The sequence below is a fragment of the Cavia porcellus genome, unplaced genomic scaffold (assembly GCF_034190915.1).
Source record: "Cavia porcellus strain 051 isolate PalLab524CR breed Dunkin Hartley unplaced genomic scaffold, mCavPor4.1 scaffold_19, whole genome shotgun sequence".
Classification (NCBI taxonomy): Eukaryota; Metazoa; Chordata; class Mammalia; order Rodentia; family Caviidae; genus Cavia; species Cavia porcellus.
Window position 1 is genome coordinate 32,867,868 of NW_026947502.1, and position 22,623 is coordinate 32,890,490.

Here is a 22,623-nt window from a genome sequence, read left to right on the forward strand (position 1 = left end):
GGATGGAACTCACGACTGCCTGCTTGCAAGGCAGGCGCTTATGCCGCTGAGCTAAATCCCCAGCCCTATATTTTATTTAACTTAATACATCCAAAATGTTATCATTTCCAGAAGTAATCATCATCAAAATTATTGCTGGAGATGAAGCTCAGTGGTGGAGTTCATGCTTAGTGGCAGGCATGACCTTCAGCACCACTCCAAAAAAAATTATTAATGAGAATTCCTTTTCCTTGCATACTAAAAATTTGAAGCCACCAAGAATCTTATACTTGCAGCATACCTCAGTTTGGAGCAGCTTCTTTCAAGGGCTCCACAGGCTCATGTAATTAGTGGCTACCATATTGGACAATATAGCATATACATTAAAAAGTGTATTTCATACTAGCAAGAGCGCTGCTGGGGATGTTAATGGTTCTAACATATGTAATTCAAGGAGAGCAAAGACTGACTCTGGCTTGGGGGAGGCAATCCTGCCATGTTTTCTTCTCTAGTGGTGGGGTTAGATTGAAAAGTAGGGCTGCTGACTGGTGTCAGTGCCAGAACCCTGAGCAGGCCCACTGAGAGGCATCAGGGGTGTTTTGCTGTGCATGGGCTTCTTGAACCTCTGTTGCAGGAGGGGAGACAAAGAAGATGAGATCAAGGTTTTTAAATTAAATTTTTATTTTGAATTGTACATGTTTTCACTCATTTGAGGGTGGGATTTAGAATCAGAAAGATCTGATTTTAAAACCTCCTGTTTACTTTGCAATTTCAGATAAGTCTTGAAGTTGCTCATCCAGACATAGATGATGACACTGTCTTTTAGCTCTCAGGTAGACGAGCGGTAGATACACTCCAGGGGTTGTGAACCCAGCAAGAACCTACACGAGGCTGTGGGAATGTGCCAAAAGAGCTTGACCGCTTTTTGCTTTTGTCAGGGCTTGCCCTGCTTGGAGCCATCTTATGTGTCTCTTTTCGACCAGAATGAAAAGCTTGCTTTTTTCCTTTATGTGTTTTGTATTTTTGAGACAAGTCTTGCCATGCCTGGAACCTGCTATGTATTCATGTTAACTCATGATTGCCCTGCCTTAGCCTCCCAAATGCTGGGATTATAGAGGTGCACCACTATGTACAGTTTTTGAGGACATAGGTTACTCTGCTCTCGCTGTTCAAGAAAACTATAACAGGTACACCTCGATTCACCCAGATTGAAAGGAAGGGTTGTACAGAAGTAAGAAGAGCATGGGTTCTGGGGCTGGCCAGGGTTCAAACCTTGGCTCTGCTCCTTACCTACTGCAAAACCATGGTAATTGACTCAGTTATCTCATCTGTAAATAAGAATAATATCTATCTATCTATCTATCTATCTATCTATCTATCTATCTATCTATCTCATGATGTGTAGTGAGAATTAAAAAGAATTAATGCTTAGAAGACATTTAACAGTGCAAGATATTAAGTAAGCCCTAAAAAAAACAATACTATTTCCTTTTCCATAGTCTAGCACAGGCCCTGCACAGTGGTCAGCCCTTAGTAAACATCTATAAATCATCCACTCCATGACCCACCTATTCTAAGGAGTAACGTGGCCTGCGATCAGAGAGCCTGGTCAACGAATTGGGTACACTGCGCGTTAGCCAGTCTGTAGGTGTGTTTATGCCACACTGGGCTCTAATCTGGGGCTCAGCAGCCTCCCCATAGCTGGTGTCAGAGCTGAATAGCTTTCAACCAGGTCAAGTGGGGGCAGGTGGGGTTGGGTGAAGGAGGAGTAGGAGTAGGAGGAGGAGTTAACTATCAGAGAAGCAGTGAGAAGTGTAAACAGCTCTGGAGAGGGTTGGGAAGAAAGCACAATGGAGAGAGAGTGTTCTGAGCTGAAAGTGAGATGGAACAAGGACTTTTTATAGTTCCTTTCTCTTTCTTTTTTCTTTTTTTTTTATTTAAGAACAAGAGACTCAAATACTGATAGGAAGGATTGGGTAGAGATGGAGAGGGTGAAGATGCAGGGAGGCTGGGCTGGGGTGATTGCTGGGGGTGGCTTCTGGGCCCAGGAGCAGCTGCTCCAGATAAAGTGGGATGGCTCTGCCCAGATGGGGTGGAGGGGCCAGCAGGTAAGATGCAGGCCAGGATGGATTGGGGTAGTAGGTGTTCAAGACTTAATACATGGGAGGATACAAATATTCACTTCATCAAAGCTAAGCTTGGTCATGATTACCTGTCATTTTCCAATGAGACAGCTGGGCATACGTGCTCTCACCCAAGAGAAGTTTAGAGTGCAAAAGGAAGGTGTGGGGCTGCAGGGAGTGCTCTCTGTCTCCTCCTTCCTTCCTCCCTCCCTCTCTCTCCCTCTCCCTGTCCTTTTCCCTTTCTCTCCCTCCCTCTCACTCCCTCTCCCTCATGCAAATGCATGAGGCCTGGGGGCCACCAACATAAACCATGACACCTTCCTTCCCTTTCCCTCTTTCTCTCTCCCTGGTTTTGCTCTCTCCTTCCCTCCCTGTCTCTGTCTCCATTCCATGCTAAGGTAACTTAACCTCACACGCTGTGAGCTTGTCTATTCCCCTAAGTTAGTGGCATCCCTTTGCAAACCACATGCACTCTCATGCTACAGTCATTAGGACCAAAGCCTGACATACTTGTCCATCTGTGGTGAGGCTGCCCTGGGTAAGCAGCACAGAGATCTGCAGATTATGCAGACATCATCTGAGTTTCTTTTATCTGTGGAGAAACTGAGGCCCAAAGGGCAGGACTCTTTAGCAACAAGGTATTCACCATCCACATGGTAACCAAATATAGAAAGGTTTTTTTGTCTTTTTTTTTTTTTTTTTTTTTAAGAATTTAGTTGCCTACACAGTGTTGTGTTTTCCTGAGAGCACAGTAGCAGACTGCTAAGGCTTTACGACACAACTCACCTCTCCTCCCTGCTCAAGCTATGCTCTGGTGATGCTGAACACTCACACTGTTCTGCCCCTTCCTATCCTGAGATGGTTTGAAATACTCCCTTTTTTTCCTTTTTCTTCTTTCTTTCTTTTTTTGTGGTGTTATTGGGATGAATTTTACCCCCTTAAAATTCCTATGTTGAAGCCCTGCACCCCCTTACCTTGGAACGTGACTGTGTTTGAAGGTGGATTCTTCAGAGAGGTGGTCAGAGTTAAATGAAATCACAGGGTGGGACCCTAAACCAGCGGTATTGTGGGCCACATGCAAACACAGCAAGAAGACGCTGTCTGCAGGCAGGGCTCACGAGAACCCACCCCTGCAGGCACTTTTGATCTCCTCCCCTCTGGAACTATAAGAAAATACATTCCTGATGTTTAAACCATGCAGTCTGTGCTATCTTTTTTTTTTGTTTGTTTGTTTTTTGTAATTGAAAGTCATAGCAAATAAAGACCAGAGATCTTTACTTTCTCTACATGAGGAATATAACTTTGGGTTTCTTAAGGTAAGTACAGAGCTATACCAAGCACATATGAAAGCTCCCTTTGAATTCCATTTTCTCTTTACACTCCCTTTCTGAGAGGATTCCCAACCAAGAGGCTGATACTATCCCATTTTCTCTCTTTTCTTTCCATATATTTATAATTGCATTGTTATGTAAATATGAGATTTTCCTGTTTGCATTTTTCTGCAACTTGCAGTTTTTCCACAGAATAATACCTGAGGGATTTTTCCACTTCAGTACAAAAAGTCTTTATCATTGTTTATATAGAGTAGTCTAAAGTGTGACTGTCTCAGTTTAAACATTCTGATATTTATGAGCTATTTCTAAATTTTCCCTTGAGTAAACAGTTATGTAAAAGTCACATTCATGTGTGGATCTATTCTTAGAACTGGAAATGCAGACTAGATGGGTTAATGCATTTTAAATTTTAGATAATTTTACTTAACTCTATAATAGGTAAACATGGTTTAGTAAAGCATAAGAAAATATGTATAAAGTAAAAGAGATCCCACCTCTAATGCCCCCTCCAAGCAGTCACCCTAGTCGTGCTTTTCTTAAGGATATTTTCAAAGGTTTATTTCTTTTTAAAAAATGTGTGTGTGGTAGTACACACCTATAATCCTAGTATGCTGGGAGGCTGAGACAGGAAGATCCCAAGTGTGAAGCCACTTTGGGCAACTCAGCAACTTAGCAAGAACTTACCTCAAAATAACAAATAAGAAGATCTAGGGATTGTAGTTCAAAGCTACTGTGTTTCAGTACAGCAAAACAAACTAACCAAATCAACAAACCAAAAACCTTTTGCAATTACAAACGAGTGCACATTCTACCATCAGCGTACAAAGAACGTCATCTTTTTTATTAAATTGCACAGCATCTTGTTGTTCAGATGCATAAAATTCTATTTACTAGATTCCTGTTAATGCTCATTTAGTTTGCTTTAATTTCTTGATATTCTAAGCAAGACTGCAATCAATAGCTTATGGTTTATAAATTACAGATTTTGATAAATTGCTTCCTGGTACTTTCTCTTAATCTCCTTATCTGCATGGCAAAATTGTTTTTGTGTTTAAGTGCTCTTCAAGTAGCCCTGGAAGCTTATATCCCCATGACCAATCGCTCTTTCCTTTAAATCTCCTATACCCAGTCGTGCTGGCTTTAGAGCCAGTGATTTGTTGATCGCCATAGCTGTTTCTCTCTCTGGACTATGAGTTCCTCAAAGCAGGGGCTGTGTCTTAGTCCTCTTTGTATCCACAGTGCCTAGCACAGGCTTGACATATAGTAGGCACCTAAATAGCAAGTGAGAAGCAGAAAGGGAGCAGGCTGAACAACACTCATTTAGATGTGGCATCAGCCACGTGGATGGTGTTCTAAGGGCCCACGTGTCAAAGAGTAGTTCTTTGCGTTTTTGTTGTGTCTTTTCCTGTGGGTATACTAGCCATATTACGTGGCAGACCAACCAGTGCATTGCTTAGGCCACCGGAAGAATGTTTACTGTTTGTTGGCGAAGCCTCGCATTTAATTGTAACTCAAGCCTTCTGATGTCATCACCCTCATTGCTGAAAGCAACAGTATCAGTTACACAAGGAAGGGAGAGTATTTCCAATGAACTAGCCTTACCTCGATTTCCTGGTAGGAGTTGTTAATCATGGCTATTAGCATGTTGAGCAGTACGACCACCATGGTGACGTTATAAACACCGTAGAGAACGTAGCCTATGTTCTCAATGAATTTGTGGTCGTATTTCAGCACCACCGAGATCACTTCCGATAAGCCGAATATGGACCAAAACAAGGTTTTAAAACTTTCTTCAACTCTACAAGGAAACAAGCAGTCATTCATGCGTTCGAATTAGTTCACACTTTAAAAATGAAAGCTGTTGTCCAAGCAGTAGGGATCCCCTCAGAGTGGGGCTAGGGGTGGGGTGGTGGTGCCTATGTTCCAAAATACTTAGATTTCTAAGAAGACTTGGAAAGGGTATTATAAATGATAAATTCTTCCATTTTCATTCAATGCATTTATTGGGACTCCTAGACGAGGTATTATTTTTCTCTTTCTGTAATTAATGAAACATTTGAAATTAAAAAATGGGGCAAATATTTGTTGGTGAGCATTATTAGCCTCAGAAAGCAAACTACTCTTTGAGTTGACTCTTCAGCCTCACTTCTCATCCTGTGCACTCCATATGATGGGGAGCTTGGGGAGTGACCTGGGCAGCGGGTGGTGTCCACTCATAGAACTGGCCTCCCTGATGCCTGGCGCTTGACATAGAGCAGCTATTGAGTCTTACGACCATCTTTATGGTGGGCTCATTTTTATCTCCGTTTTCCATGCCCGAGACTCACCACTATATTAAGTCCTCTAAACTGGGATGGAATGATTAGAAATGGCAGTGGGGCGTTGGTTTGCCTACACTGTCCAAAGTCCCTAAGTAACTGCCCAAATCTTACACTGTAGTATATCCATGTAGAGGCTGAGTGTGCTTTAAGGGTAGCTCAGAGAAGCTCTAGCTTTTAGAATATTTTTCTTTGACCCTTTTGAGACTATGAAGCTATTGAAATACCAGTAGTTTTAAGATGAAGGTGCAACCAAGCATATTCCACACTTCTTATTTCATGTGCTTTATGACCCTCTGTTAGGTTTATGACATAAGATCCCATAGGAAAGCTGGATATTGGGTAGATGTTTTAGAACATGCAGATGTGTCTGGCAACACTGGAATGGCTCAGTGCAGTTTTTTTAGTTTACATCCAAATTTTTGGTGCCATAATGAGGAAAGACTTTTTTTTTCTCTTTAACATTTCAGATTCTCTACACTCTCCCACAAAGGGCTAGGGTTAAAATATTAAAAAAAAAAAGTCAGTGTCTGTCAAGGATTGATATTTGTTTGACAGGATGTACAAAAATACTACTATTTATCACTTGGGCTAAAAATCTCCTCTTGACATGCATGAATTTGCAACTCTTTTGAGTGTGTGTATTTGGGGGCGTATGTGTGTATGAGTGTCTAGCCAGCTCTGGCACGTTCTCTCTACATGCCATAGTGTGAATAACTGATATTTGAACTGGATTTGTGCTGTTATTATTTATCTTAATGCTCTGAATTTTGAATGTTTAATTTATTTCAAAAGGAATTTAGTTACCAGTTTGTTTTTGTTATTTATCTTTTGGTTTTTTGAGACAGGATCTTGCTGTGTAGTTCAAGCTGGTCTTGAACTCAGAAAGTATCCCAGGCTGGCCTCAAACTGACAGTGATCCTCCTGCCTTGACCTCCCAAGAACTGGGATTACAGGTGTGCACGACCACACCCAGCCTAGTAACTCGTTTTCAAAGCAATGATTGGGTACAAAGCCAGTGTCACAGAGCTCCAGCCCTGATGCAGTTTTAGGAAAGTGGAAAAAATCTTCTTCATGCAAGATGCAGACTCCATTTTGTGTGAAAGGGTGACAGTCACTGTGTGGCAAGATTTGTTGTCACATGGTCTCCCAGTATGAAACAATCTTGGTTTCTCACCCTAGTGGAAAGGAACAGTGGCATGAACCCCTGAATGAACCCAAATTCCAAACTGGAGGAGATGGAAGGGAATGATCTTGCTAGGCAGGGCTGGGCAGGGCTGGGCAGGCAAAGGCTGGCTCGGGACTATATACTTGCCATGAACAACCTCAGAAATGGGTTTTACTCAAACTCATTTTTCCCTTCTTACCTTGAAACACCTTACAAACCTTTGGTTGCCACAAATAAAGAAAGCAATTATAGAATACATCCAGGGAAAGCCTTTTGAATTTTGATAGGTGAAATGTGTCTAGATTTAGTGTGTATTTTTTTTTTTTACTCATTTGCTTTTATGAATTTTTCTATGGAGTCCATATGTTCTTGATTCCTTCACTTAGGGATTCTAAATCAAAAAGTAGGAGGGAGACCCCAATAAGCAGTATGTGTTCTGGTAAAAGAATATTTGTAAATCTCTAAATTTAAATAATAGCCCTTTCTTTACCAGAACATACAGCTGAAGATAATTAACCTTGCTTGGACTCTGTTTGAGTTGCTGTCTGTTTTCCACACAATCTTCATTACCCTATACATGTTTGTTTTCCATTCTATAGTTTAAAAATTAATCACTAGGCTTGGACTTGGCCACTGTCTGTAAAGGACCCTATAGATTCACCGAGATTGCTTGAGACCAAGCCTCCTCCCCCATAGCTAACCACCTGCCCCTGCCTGGCCAGGAAGGTGTCTGAGCTGAGCTTGCATCTCTAACAGCTGTTTCTACATTCTTTAGGGAGACCGTTTATGTCCTTTATTTCTTGTTTTAAGGAACCAAAATGAGATGAGATAACAACATTCTTCTTTAAAGAGAAAATAGATGTATTGGCTTGAATCCTCCAGGATAGCCAGATTCATCATTTGGGTGTCTGGATTTTAATTTATACCTATCACTTTGACATGAGCATTCAATGTATTACCTGAATAGATCAATTTTATTGCTCTTTTTTTGGCAGAAGGGACCTTATTGGATGAGTTATTCTCAGTTAACTGTGGTAAACTGTAAGAATATGGTATTTTATCCACATAATGTAACTAGACAAATTCTGAGGAGAACTGAAGACTTAAATATTAAAAATTGCATCATGTTTCTGAGTAGCATATAATCTGGGGATGCGATAAATCCCAGAAACTAGAGAGACTGAGAGATTTAGTCACACAAAGCTTAACTTGTTAATATCAAAAACATAACATGTAGAATAGAAGGCAAAAGACTAAATGAGGAAAGAATTTACATTTGTAAAAATTATTCAGAAAATTGATGACATCTTTCTTACATAAAGAGCACTTATAAATTAATATGAAAATTATAGAAACTCTAGTAGAAAGTAGGGCATCAATGAAAATTTAGTGCCTTTTAGGGTAACAAGAATTTTGCAATTAATGTGAGATGCCAGGCTGATATTATCTTCTAGTTTAATATGTGGCAGGAAATAAATGGAACTTGGCCTCACTGTCTTGGGTGGGAAAAGATTTGTGCTAGCTTGACCTTGAAAACCTACAATAATATATTTTCAGAAGCTGATCTTGGAAATCAACCAATAATACATTATGAATCCCAAGGGCTCAGGCCCTGGAGCTAACCCTTGTGTCCTGTGAGGTTATGGTGCCTTATAAGTCATGTGTTAATATCATCTATAATTTTCATTAGCCAAAGAACCCAGAGGATAAGGCAAAAGGCCCACCCCTGAGGAGGTCTGGGCCTGGCTTTCAGGTAGAAATTATCTTGGAATTGGCTTAATTGATGTTTACTGTGAAGCCATGTGTCTCACAAAAATGCCCCAAAAATGCCCCCAACAGGCAGGTTTAAAGGCTAAATATGAGATTCTTTACTAATAGAAATGGCAACTATGGCTCCCCATCTCCCACCTACCTGGTTATTAAGGTTGACACAGATTCCTTTAACTATATCATTCACAGATGACTTCACAGATAGTTGGAGGAGTATGAGCAAAGGTGTGTTTCTAGGTTCAAATCTCAGCAACACCATGTACTGCCTATATGTTGGGCATGTTACAAAGTCTGTTTGAGATGAGCATTATGATACCCTATTGTTTAGTTTGTCTGAAGCTAAAATGAGAAATTCTTGTATAATACATAGCAAGAACCTAGTAAGTGGTAGCTATTGTTTTAGATTATTTCTTTCTTTATTAAACTCTGTTATGTGCCAAGTGTCATGTCAGGAGGTAAGGATATGGTGATGTCCAGAAGAAATGTGTTTCTATCCTTTTGGAGACCCCAGTCTGAATGACAGCTCAATGTGGTGAGAGAATGCTGTAAAGCTGTAAGTAAGGTGCTTTGTTTGCCTCTGCTTTCTCCAGAGCCACACCAGCCTTATCAGCTACTTGGATGCTAAATGAAGTTAATAATTCAGCTGCTTATTGACTTTTTTGAACAAGCTTTATTTTCATTCCTGTCTGTAGGGGTCATCACAGGCCCTTGATTTCATGCAAATTCTGATTTTTTTTTTTTCAGTCTATGGTGCCTTTTTATTTTTGGTTCTTGGCTCATGGTGGAAAGAACTGAAATTTAGTCAGTAGGCTACCCTAGCTCCGAAGAAGAGCTCCTAATGAAATAAAAGAGCAAAGTGCCTGTGAGTGCTGTTGAATAGACCATGATTCACCCTTGTTTTGCTGGGTGGGTGTGTGTGTGTAGGGGGAAGGTTGGGGCTTAGCTGTCATGCAGAAAGCAGGGACGAGGTAATCAGTTCTCTACCAGGTCTGTCGTGCCTGGATAATGAGACTTTAATAGCAGGTTACCTGAAGAGGCAGTGCATATGGCACTCAGAGAACAAACTGGTAAACAAGGCAAGAGTTTTGGGCGATTGTTGTTAAAATTGCTACTTCTTCAGAATGCCATGATTCCCCTACCCCAACTCCAAGAATCTGGTGCAGTTTACCCACCCAAATATGCACATAGCAGGCTAAAATTAAGCAGGAGGATTAGATCTCAAAGGCTGTTTTTCAAGTTCAGAAGATAATAGCTGGTGCTCTGTTAGAGTTCTATGAAAGAAGAAACAGTGCCCACCTGTCATCAGGGCTGGGTTAATGGAGGAAGATATTTGGAATGGAGAAAGACCTTGCTGGAGGGTTGTGTTTCTCTACTGCCCAGACCCAGAGATCCAAAGCAGTCATACTGGAGTTGAAGAAAGGAGAAATAGTGAAATTTCTGAGGAAGTCTTATCCTCAGACTTCTCTTGTCCTCTGTATCAAGGTCTTATCCTCTGTATCACCTCCTGGTTCTAACTTGGGTCCTGAATGAGGAGTCTGATTTGGACTCAAGGAGAGGGGTCTGGCTGTAGAGTCATTGCCAAAGAACTGGGATGGGCAAAGCCTATGGATGGAGCCTGGATTTGTTTATAACAAGACTTAAACCGTACTTCTGAGAGACTGGAGGTTCTTTGAGGGCAAAATCGATGTCTTTTCTATCCGTGAGACTGCACACAGAATTACACCCAGTAACTCTGTAAATGCAATGCCTATTGCATAAGTGAAAGATTAGTCTCTCATGCATACGTTGACTTCCTATTCCCTGATCTTAGTGTTGGTTGCTGATTAACCTGTTAAAAGTGCAGACTGTGAAGCCAGGCAACCTGGGGTTTGACTAAATTTTTGGCCAAAAAACAGCCTCTGTATACCTGTTAGTTATAGAAATGGGAAGATCATAATCTCTACCTCATAAGGTTGTTGTAAGTACTAGGTGAACTAAAAGGATGCTTGCAAAGTGCAGAAAATATGGTTTGGCTTACACCAATTGCTCAGTAAATGGTACTACAGTAATTTTATTTCTTGTTAGGTCTAACTCCAATACCGTACCAGCTACAGTAGGCTCCAATATCTGGTTGAAAGCCTCTTGAACTCTGTAATTATTTTTCAATAAATCTTTCACAATTAGAAATCAGGTACTGCCCTCCTGTTTTAGTGGCTTTTGCCATGACAGAAAAACCAATCAGGCCCCAGCCAAATTCTTAAGGCCATGGGTGAAGACTGGCTTTTTTCACTCCCTGGAGTCCCCTAGAGAGTCCAGCTTCCTGTCATACTGTCACTTTAAGGAATGACAGTGCAAACCTTACTTTCCTCACAAATGGAATTTTAGTGACTAAAAAGGTAGGAGTCTTTTCTTGATCAGATGGCTCCAGTTAGCCTGAGAAAAAGATTGAGGATTTATGGATAATGCCCAATTGTGTGCCATGGAAACAGTATTTAAAGAAGCAGATTTTCTGTGTATCTTCAGTTCTCTTTCCCCTAAACCTTGTGAGTTTTCAGCCTGTTCCAGAGACCAGGCTTTAAAAATTTATGTCTTGAATAAACATTAAACGATCATATAAATAAGCATTAGCTGATACACTGTTGTCTCGGTTTAGTTATTTTAAAGTAGCCCAGGACAATCTATATTATTTTATCACTTACTAGACATCTGTGAAAGTACATGAACTTATTTAGGTTCAAAGCTTTTTGACTCATTAAGATAATTTTCCTTACCTGAGCATCTTTTGGCTTGACCTGGGCTACATTATTAACTATAATCCTCCTCCATCAAATCTCAGAACTTCTCTGAACTGGCTGATCTACATGAAATGGGCTTGGTAAGCTCTCTTATGCTCCCAAACACCCTTACTTATGCCTGACTTGAATTTTTAAGGTGAGAGGTAGAGATGATGACATCAAAATTAATGAAGTATGGTGACAAAAGCCTGTAGAGTCTTGATATCAAGGATGCCCATGTTCCAATGCTGACCTAGGATCCTGGAAAAAAATTGTCCTCTATGAAGCCTGAGAGCTGATTTCCTTCCATGTTCCCCACATGCAAACATCTCCGGCATGCTTGTACCTGTTGTGCCCTGCCCCTGTGATAGTGGTCCATTGTCCTATGCCCTACAGAGTGACCTTTCCCTGGTTTTTCTTCATAGGTCACTGGTTTTGGTGAGTTTTATGACATAAGTTAGCCTTGGTTGCCCTAGCAGGGTCCTGTGTGGTGAGTTCCTTCCATTCTTCTCCTTAGCCTACCTTGTCTGTCTGCACGACCACCCACTTTGTGTAGCAGCACACTCCCTCTCAAGGCTCCCTGCTCAAACTAGGAGGTTCTCTAGTAGTAGGAGAGCTTCAAAGGGTCCAGTTCCCTTTGAAGTTCCCCTTCCTCCAGGTTCCTTTATTATAGAACATTTTCTGGCTGTAAGCATGCCTCTTTCCTGTGATGATTTAATGAACATTTATGTTCCAATCAGTCTGCAGATTTCAAGGGAGGGGCCATGGCTGTTCTTACCATTACCTTCTTAGCCCAAAGCTAAAGGCAAGTTTGAATTTTCACTCTCATCCCGTCCAGCCCATCCTTTACATAGCTGCCAGTGTTCTTCCTAAAAACAGCTTAATGGTGACTCTAACACCCTATCAAGACGTACAAAGCCCTTCACAATTTGGGTTCTTCTGGACTCTGATTTATTCTGCTTCCATCTCTTCAGATGGCCAGAGGTTTTGCTCAACAGCTCAAGCACCTGCTTGGTAAGTGCAAGATCTTGAGTTGGATCCCCCACAAACCCCAACCCATCTGTAGTTGCTTCTATGTCATCCCATAGTGTGGATTAAATGAGAGGGCTGACACATATTTTTGTCACAACTAATCACAACTGTTCAGCACATGATACTTATTATTATTATTCTTGTCCTTTACAGTCTCCAAAAGATCTGTTTGGGAGATTGATTATTTTCTGATGGGTGGGGGGACTTGACTTTAGCTTTGAGCGGGGTAAGTGAGCCTCAGTCTCTGGCGTGGCCAGTCTACAGTTGGCAGAGTGGTGCTGCATTCCAGGGCACAGTGAACATTCATGCTATTCTCTCAGACCCTCTCCTCAGCCCCAGGTGCCTCTCCAGAATTTGTCAGGGGAAGTTGGCTTTTCTTTGACCTGGAGAAGCTGGGAGCGGCAGAATCAGCGACTCCTGTTCCTTATAGGCATCTATGAATCCCCTATAATAATGAAAATTTTCTATAATTTTGTGGAACACAGAAACTTCTAATTTTGCCTAGCACTGCTGAAACTTTTTTCACTAGAATATTTCCTAGAAGGAGAGAACAGGGTTAAAAGAGGTAAGGAGAAAACTGTCAATCCAGCTCTCCTATGAAGCTGACTCCCCAGCAGCCTATAGAAAAGGTTTGCTGGGTCATATATTGATGACCCACATTTAATTTCCAGTTAAAGTGGAGGAGGTCAAGTTCATTCATATGGGAGGCGAGGGATCCTTATGTGCTGTTAGAGAGCCTTCCTCTTCCCTGCTCTGGGTTACCTTACTGCCCCTACTCCTTCTATCTTGTGTGTATTTTTCTAGTTATAATGATGTTTCTATGACAGTGGACCACATGCATCTATGATGATGTTTATATAGCTCAGATGTGTAGAAGGTTTTACACATAGGTTTGTGTAAGTACACTCTGATGTTCACACAAGGACCAAATTACCTACTGACGCAATTCTTAAAATGTGTTATTGTTAAGTCACACATGACTGTATAAGGAAGATAAGCTACATTTCCTCTGTGAGCTCAGGACCTTTTCTCATTATCTAACACGGTAACAAGAGTGCTGGGATCCCAAGGTTTCCATTCAATCTCTACTCAGAAAGTCCTTGCTTTAGGGAGCATGTGCATTTCAGCCAAGTTTACTAAAAAACAAAACACAAATCTAGTTCTCCACTGACTTCAACTAAAAGATTAAAAAAAAAAAATGTTCCCAGTAACAAAATTCCTAACAATCTGAACTGAGAACTTTTTAAAAAGACTTTCATAAAAAAGCTGGGCTTCCAGGAGATTTTTTAATTTCCATATCCATGTTCTGGGATAGTTCATTTCTCCACTCTGGGAACTTAAAACTGGTCTGAATGCTTTCTATTCCTCCCCGTTGGTCATTTGCAGTTTCCAGGAGAAGTGGCTTGGAGATAATGACCTGCCAGAAGATATGCTATCTGTCGTGTCCAGACAGCTCCCAGCTTACCAGCCAGGGTCCCAGGTGCTTATATTTAGGCCAGGCCCTGTCACCAAAATGGCTATGAAAAACAATGCAGGATCTGACTCCAGGGCTTGCTCCTGCTGGATTTGGTTACCTTATTCAAAGGCTTTTTGTGCTTAAAGAACAAAACAAAACAAAACAAAGCAAAAGCTGCCTACATGGCCTGGAATCTTATTAATAAGATATTCGCTTGGATTAATTAAGCAACTTGCTTTTGTGCTGTACACACTAGCTGAGACTAGCTTCCATCTCATCTGTGTAATGATGAAGTTGGGTCAGATCCACGTTTTTAGCCTATGGTCCTAATATAGGAATCCTACAGTGACTTCATTAATGCAGATTTGTATGAGAATCCTACCGTGGTTTTGTAAATGCAGATTTCTAGGTCCTACTCTGGAACTACTGTAAATAGATGCTAAAACATGGGGTCTGGAAGTTCCAAATTTAGCCATGTCTGTAGGTGATTCTGGCGCAGTTCGAGGACCACTGAACTCAGTTAAGACAGCTAATACTTTACATTTATTCACCCTTGGGAGTGAACTAGTTCAATCCATTCATTTCCTTCTGACCTCTTCACTGAACTCTGCTGGATGGAAGAAATGAGAATTTAGGGGGGTGGGGAAGGAGGCAGGTGACTCTGGAGTTAGACACACTGAGACTCATGGTGGGGCTTGGTTGGGGGCTGGAAGTTGTAATCTCAATGCGTGCCCTATCCTTCTCCTTTGGAATGGAACAGAAACTCGGTGGGACTCAGATGGGACTGGCTTTTGTGAGCTGGAACCAGATTCCTAGGGCCATTGAGTCTCGTGTGAGTAGCCTCCCTCTGGATTCCCAATTGTCCTTTTGAGTAGACTCCTGAGGAAAACCAGGTCCCCTTGAACCTGGCAGAAGTATAGTTGGGGAGCAGTTCAGAAGTGAGGGAAAAGGACTCCTGCAGTGTGTTCCAAACCAAATTTTCCTTCTGTAAGACTAAGTTTTGCCACAGACTCTTGAAACAGATGAGAAGAGCTCTGTCTTACCCCCCAAACTCAAAATTCCCCACAAGGTAGGCCATTTCCCCGTGGACGGGCAGCAGGAAAACTCCAAGTTAGGTGGGCAATGTGAGGATGGGTGGCTTGAAGCAGGAATGCCCTTAAGTAGAATCGTCTGGCTTTATCACCGGCACAGCAGCACTCAGCATAGCTTGGAGGAACAAGCCTTATTTATTCTTGTGTGACTTATTTTTTCATTATTATTAAAGAAAGTCTCTTGGGGGTGACATGCTCCAGAGAGCAGTCAAAAGGTAAAAGATGACATTTACAGAAATCCATTCTTTCCTTTTTCTACTTCACTGCTTTATTGACTTTTCTTATTCAATCAAATCCTATTTACAGCTACACATCCCATTTCAGGAACTGCCAAGGCAATGGATAGCCTGTTCTTCCTGAACTGTGCTGACACCTCCCTCCCTTTTCTGCCATGTCTTTATACTGGAAGGCCTGGGGTCTTTGGTTGGATTCTGGTGTGATTCAAGTACACTAACCTCAGTTAAGACTGCTCAAACTGTGGGTTTGTTCATAATTTGAGTAACTGGTTGAATCCATCCATTTTCAGAAAGGTGTGCTAGACAGTCTTCATTTGGATCCTAGCACATAGGAACCAATGAATTTGTCCTTTATCCTGATATTATTTTTCCTCATGACTTCCTCATCAAGAACCTAGCTTAGCAGTGCCATATATGGTGATGAATTGTAGCTAGATCAACCTTTTTGACGGTCATAGTAAAAGAAGGAGAAGAGCTACACAAAATGCCTGGGCAGTCGAGATGGGCAGAAGCCCATACTGTCAAATTCCCAGTCTACTGGTTACCCTGCGCCTTGAAAACTGACTTTATTTCAGTATTTACAGTACCTATGAAGGTACTGTGCTAGGCTTGAGACATAGGAGGGAATATCAGGTTATGACCATGGAGATTGTTATGGCTTTTATCTGGATGTCCCCCAAAGCCTCAGGTGCTCATAGTCAGGGCTCATGGACCGTGGGGGGACTGTAGCTAAATGGGATGCTAAGAGTTGGGCCTGGTTGAAAGAGGGAAGTCACTGGTGCTATGACCTGGGAGGGTGTGTTTTCCTTCCTCATGATGTGAGCAGAACCTTACACTATGCCATTTCCAAGATGGAGTAAGAAAACACCCACTGAAACTTTTGAAACATGAGCCAAAGTAAACCTCTCCTCCTTTAAATTGTGAATGTCAGATATTTTGTCCCAGCAATGAGGAATGTGACACAGATGGAAGATAAGAGCCTTTGTTTATTGGCTGAAATTTTGTATCCAATAACAATCTATCTCATGATGGCTGGATGCCATCTTCTAGCACATCCACAGCAAATTTGCTTTTGAGTGATTCAAACTACACATATTTCTTCAACAGTTAACTGCTGAGTATTGAAGTGATATAAAGTAGTTCAGGCTGCCTCCACACTGTTCTTGACCTGAGCTAGTGGGCAGTTTGTGGGCCAGGCCACTGCCTAGAGGTCATCCTACAGTGCTGAATGATTACCCGGGTTTCTCTGCCTCTCATTTACCCTCCTCCTACCCCGTCCCTCATCTGTATTATCATCACTACCATTTATTGAAGACTTATTATAAGCCAAGCACTCTGTGTATCTCATTTCTTTTCAATGGGTGATTTCTCCAGAAGCAAGGTAAGCTTCCAGGTAGAAATGCTCAGGGAGATTGTGTGAAGCCTCAGAGTCATTTTTAATGTCTCAAACACAAAAATACCAGCCACTCAGGGAATCCTCGTGATGTGTCAGGGAGTGTTTAGCTCTACTAGTCCCTTGCTGTGATTATGGTGGAGTCCTGACTCTTTTCAAGATTTTGGAACGAGCTTGCTGAACACAAGGAGGTGTTCTAGAAACAGGATGGTCTTGGGAAAGACATAGCTTGCAAAAGATCTGTGGCTAGATATTTTCAGGAATGTCCAACCTGTGGCATGTGGGTTGGACACAACCAGATTATAATAAAAGTAGTTTTAAAGGAAGTTTTGTCACATGCATACATTAACTGTGTTGTATATTTTATATGAGGTCTAAGACAATTAAAGTTCACTCAGCACAGTCCAGGTGAGGCCATAGGCCACAGGAAAGACATACCTGCTTCACATAAACTACTGCATTTATCCATGAGGACATTAATAATAAGGTGGGACATCTTATTTCCATTTTAATGATGAGGATATACAACCTCAGATATATCAAGTAACTTGGCTTATCAAGGTTCAGTCCTGCCAGACCCTTTCATTAGACCCTGTTTGGTGACAGGGGTGATCCTTCAGGAGAACACCTGACATTTATCACAGGAAGGAAGAGTTTTGGTGGGTCCTGTGGAGATGGACTTGGTGAGCTCTGTCTCCATTTCCATGCAAAGACTGCCATTGTGTTGTTCTGCCTGCTTGGCAAGCTGGAGCCACCATAGCAGCTATTTCTAGACCACAACATCAGTGTCTTATACCCAAACCATATGTCTTTTGCTTCCCTTGTCTGGCCTCTCTCTGTGACTACAGAGGTGTGCAATATTTCCAGCTGCCCATGCACAGGCAATGGCATGCCTAGATGCCCAACCAGGTAGGAACAGCTGCTAATCTGTACTCACTTGCGGACTTACCTCTATATTATGTGGGCACAATTGCCCTAGCACTGCCCTGAAAGTGTAGTTGAGTTCATGGATCTGACTCAAAAGAGACTACAGAGGGGAAATTTTTATTGATATATTTTCTGTTAAAAAATTCTGATTGGCTCTCCTGAGATGTGTGTGATGCTTCCATGTAGTATCCCTCAAGAGATCTGTTATGCCCAGGCTTTATGTTCTGGCAGACAGAGGTCATAGCAGCAGCCTTCTTAGCTTTTTCCATGCCTGACTTCCCATACCTCGTATAGAACGATGACACCTTATTCTTGCTTACCTTCCTCACATTCTTTACTCTCCTTCTCTCCTCAATCTCATTTCCCTTGGATTGTAATCTCTGCTCTAATGAATTGTGGGTAAGCAAGCTTTTCCCAGGGTTCTGTTTTCTAGAGAACACAGGATAAGATGATAATAATAGTAATTCTTTCCTTTTATTGAGTGTTTCCCATGTGAGTTATAGCATCTCACTGAATTCTGGTACTATTTCTATGGAGCAGGTGTTGTTATTATCATCTCTATGTTAAAGGCTAGGAAGTTCAGGCTAAGAGAAATTAAGGAATACACTCACAGCCCTAGCATGAAAGTGGTAAGATGATGATTTAACCCAGCTCTTTAACCTTCTGAACTTGCAATCTTAAGCTACCTTTGAATAAAGTTGCCTTTACGATTGAGAAATATCAAAGAAACTCAAGTTTTGCATGAAGCCACTTGGAAGACACTCTGCAAGGATTTCCAGGAAGTCCAGAGACCCTCAGGGGAGAGCCTGAGATACTCACGTTGTAAACGCTGGGTTGTACTTTGCACCTCGGTAGTAAGAGTACAGGTTGAACATTCCAATCATGAAGGCCACAAATACCATGATGAAAATGACCATGAACTTGAAGATATCTTTCACAGTTCTCCCCAGAGAGATCTGCAGGGGTCCAAAGCTCTCATTGGCTGGCAGGATGTATGCAATTCGAGAAAAGCTCAGCACAACTGCTATTGCATAGAGTCCTTCCGATATGATCTGAGGGTCTGAAGGCCACCACTTGTCCCTGGCTAATAGAAAACAATCTGGGTTACTCACAGGGGAGGGGGTGGGATCTGCTGTGGAAGAGATATCAGTTAGGCATCTTTTGTGGTCTCCAACAACACATGACTTGCCATTTCTGCCTTACCCGTAGATTAACCCCAACACACAGAAACTATTGCCCTCTTTGAATGTGCTATTCTACCTGCCTGGAACTCCCCTCCTCACTTCGTTTCTAGTATCCTTTAAAACTGTGTTCTCATGTCACTTTTGCAAGACAGCTTCTGTCACTACCACAGGCTACGCAGGATCCCCATTCCCTCATGTGCACCCATGGTAGACTGTGAACATCCCTGTCATATAACTTGCCACACTGCTTGCTATTGTATCCCCTCAATGGTGTTTAAACTACACATACAGGATCTATGGCACCTCTTGGAGAAGCAGCCAAAGGAGGTGGTGGGCATGAGGTTGGGTTTGGAATCAGTCAAATTCACATGGGAACCAGGAATCTGAAGGATCTTTCTTGAGAAAACACTTTTGGGTTTTGTTTGTTAGGTAATGTGCCGATAAGTTTGTCTCTTGATTTAGCTAAGGCCCCCAGATGGCGACCGATTGGGAAGCTTTGTCATAATTCTGCTCCAGATAAGTAAGAATCCTAGGCCAGTCCTTAGCTGGAAAGACTGCATGTGGTCAGTGATGACTGCTGCCTTGTGTTAGCAGAGCAAACCTCCAAAGTGTTCCTTTTGCAGTTAATGGTATGAGGCATAGCATTTATTACTAATAATCTACCTACTATATTTTAGGACACTCAGAGAGTCTCAAGGAGGCTAGCATCTCTTTCTTAGGGAAAGTGTTGGGACTGCCTGGTTGTCACCACAACTGGGTCAGAGTATTACTGGAATGCTTAATGTTTTACAATGCTACAGACAGCCCCATAGCATGAAAATCACCCTGCTGAAAAAGTCAATAGTGTCACTGTTGAGAAATGCTAAGTGAGACTTAAATTGAGAAACATTGAGAAACCTAAATTAGCCCTTACACTTACATTAGCTGTAATTTTCACAACAACCCTGTAGAGTAGATATTATTATTGCCATTCTAGAGATTGGATTTGGGGTATGGGGTCTTTCTCAGAACTCAGTAAGTGCAGATAGCAAGAATATTACATAACATCTTGGAATCCAAGAGTGATGAAAGAGGAAAATTTTTATTCTTTATTTTCAAAGATAGACTTTGTCAAATATTTATAATAATCGCAGTAAGGAACCTTTAGTAAGGGAAGCCAGGCTACAGAATTTCATGTGGCACATTCTAAATTACATTTGGAAATATAATAACATTATAGACTCTATGTTCTCATCAAGACCATAACTCAAAAGTCCATGAAGGATAAGGACAAGAAAGGAGAATAAATTATGTATTTTCCAATATATCTGTCACTCTTTATTGATAAAGAATACATCTGAAATAGAATGTGGTTTCATCTACTAGGCACGTACCAAAAAGAATCTCATTTTTCTGCCACCTATAATTTACTATCTCCATCCTCAGCTATAATAACAGAATTCATTAAAATGGATCTTGCTGTTTTCAGATCCTAGTGACCTGGCCAGGACTTTCAGTGAAAAATATTTTATTTAGATGGGCTTGTAAGAGTGGTAACTGGTGTAGGACTAGCAGCACTGTGGTGATTCAGACAAAGGGAACTCCATCTTGGAGCTGAGAAAAATTGTCCTACTACAAACTGAAAATCTGGGTCTGCTTATAGTGCTGCTGAAGTTTGAAGGAACCAGTGTCTATCTGGCCACAAGAGGGCACTCTGCCCCTGTTTCTAAAGCATGAAGAGGAGACTTCCAAGGGCACGGGGTGAACCACAAAACCAAGGACAATAATGTGGTATGCTTTGGGTTGGGTGAGACTTAATACAGTTCTTCGGGAGTGGAAGTCACAGATGGACAATGCTGCAGACTTCATCGTGACATTAAGAAAAATATCTCTCATCTTTCCCTGATGAATCTTGAGCAATAACAGAAGTGAAAACATAAAAACTCATTTTGCTTTAAGAAAGTCTGAATTTGCTAACGGGGGAGAAAACAATTTCTTTCTTTCTTTTTCTTTTTCCAGTACCGGGGATCGAACTCACAACCACACATGCTTGCAAGGCAGGCACTTATGCTGCTGAGCTAAATCCCCAGCCCCAATAAGATGATTTCTAATACAAGTCTCCATTTCTTAATTCAGGTCTTGTTATCACATTTACACATAATATAATCTATACTGAAAGTGAGCAGCAACTGCAATTGTGCATAGCCAGTTCTCTATAGCTTATTACTGTACCCGATCACAAAGATTCTGTGGCCACAAAACTCACACAGTTTCTAACAGGAAAATTTGACACTCAAACCCTTCAAGATGTAGCAACTGCAATTAATGAATGCTTACAAAGTGTCCAGACAGTTTTTACTGGTTACAATAAACCACTACTCTGATTTTAGGCTCTCAAATCTCTTTCTCCACTCCATCCCCACCTTGCCAGCGTTTGCAGTGAGTTGCATGCCCAGTCCCCCACCTCTTTTAAAAATTTTCGAGTCAGGATCTCTGTAAATCTCTAAATTGCCTACGCTGGGCTCGAATTTGTAACTGTCCTGCCTCAGTCTCCCAGAGTGCTTTTGGATTACAGGTGTACACCACCATGCCTGGCTCATGCTTCTCTTTTACTACAGAAAGTATGTATAGCAAGAAAACGTTTGAGCTAGAAAATGACCCAAGAGGTAGTAATGATAATGTCTGTACTCATTTAGTGAGCATTTAGTATTTTCATGACATAGTTTTAAAACTCTTCACACGCACTATTTTATTATCTTCAAAACAAACTTTTTGATTAGGTTATTATTATCTCTGTTTTACAAAGAGAAAAATAGAGACTCAGAAAGGTTAAGTAAACAAGGTCTCACAGTAAACTACAAAACTAGAATTTGAAGTTTGGTGTTCCAAATTCCAAAGCTGGGAGATATAACTGCCAGGTCATTTGGCATGATTTTCAATCAGTCTCAGGTTAGGATTCCCTGATATACCCGGCAATACTCTACCTCTGGTAATATTATAAACCCTGCCAAGAAAACCTGTTTCTTCAGTTATTAAACGGGAACAAGTGAAATAGACTAGTTTTGCAGGGCTTTTGCAAAGACTGGAGTTTATGTGTGTAAACTGTCTACACTTCCTGGAAGCATAGTAAACCCTCAGTAAACGGATGCTATCTTATTCCTACTCAATTTATTGCCTCAAATTCTAGGCCTTTTGGCTTAAACGAATTAAGTTATCTTAAGAACCTATCATACCACAAGAAAAGAATTTGTAAACTGGAAAAGTAGGACTTTGTACAAAACAGAGGTATTCAATATAAAAGGAAAAATTTTTTTGGCATATACATTCCCTTTAGTCCTGAATCCATGTCAAGAAAAAAATTGTTTATAAAACAAAATCATAAGAACTATGGAAATCTCCCAATAGTCTTTCTAAAACAACAACAAAAAATACTTCTTAATACCCTCATCCCAAAGATATGCATTTCTAAGTCACTAGTTAATTGCACATTGAGAAGACTAAAGTTGGCCACGTCACAAATCACTAACTGTGACAGCAACTAAGGAAAACATCCCAACAGGAAGTCCCAGAAGCGGCTGGGGCAGAACACAACCAGGAGATGACCCCGCCGACTCACCGTAGGTGAAGTACGCCACTTCCGGCGGAAGTGACACGTTGTGCAGCGTGTCGTCCTGCACGTACTGATCCACGTACAGCTGGGCCTCGCTGGCCTTCAGGAAGGCCATGAACCGCGCGGTGAAGGAGGCCACGAAGATGGAGAGCATTCCAAAATCCAGGAGGTTCCACAGGTGCAGCACGTACTCCCGCGGCCCCTCCTCCCAGATTTCTTTGCATTCAGACCAGATCATTCCTGCGGGAGACACAGAGAAAGCCAAGCCCA

At 41.5% G+C, this 22,623-nt stretch overlaps 1 protein-coding gene across 1 annotated transcript in view; it reads right to left on the reverse strand.

The window, feature by feature from the left end:
- The window catches only part of Trpc7 (transient receptor potential cation channel subfamily C member 7), a 157,324-nt gene that overhangs the window by 18,285 nt on the left and 116,416 nt on the right, over positions 1-22,623 (reverse strand). Inside the window, exons 6-8 of the mRNA XM_003473173.5 lie at positions 22,360-22,593; positions 18,400-18,664; positions 5,039-5,234 (exon numbers count right to left, since the gene is read on the reverse strand). Of these exons, the coding sequence (XP_003473221.2) occupies positions 5,039-5,234; positions 18,400-18,664; positions 22,360-22,593 (695 nt within the window). The remainder of the gene's footprint in view (positions 1-5,038; positions 5,235-18,399; positions 18,665-22,359; positions 22,594-22,623) is intronic.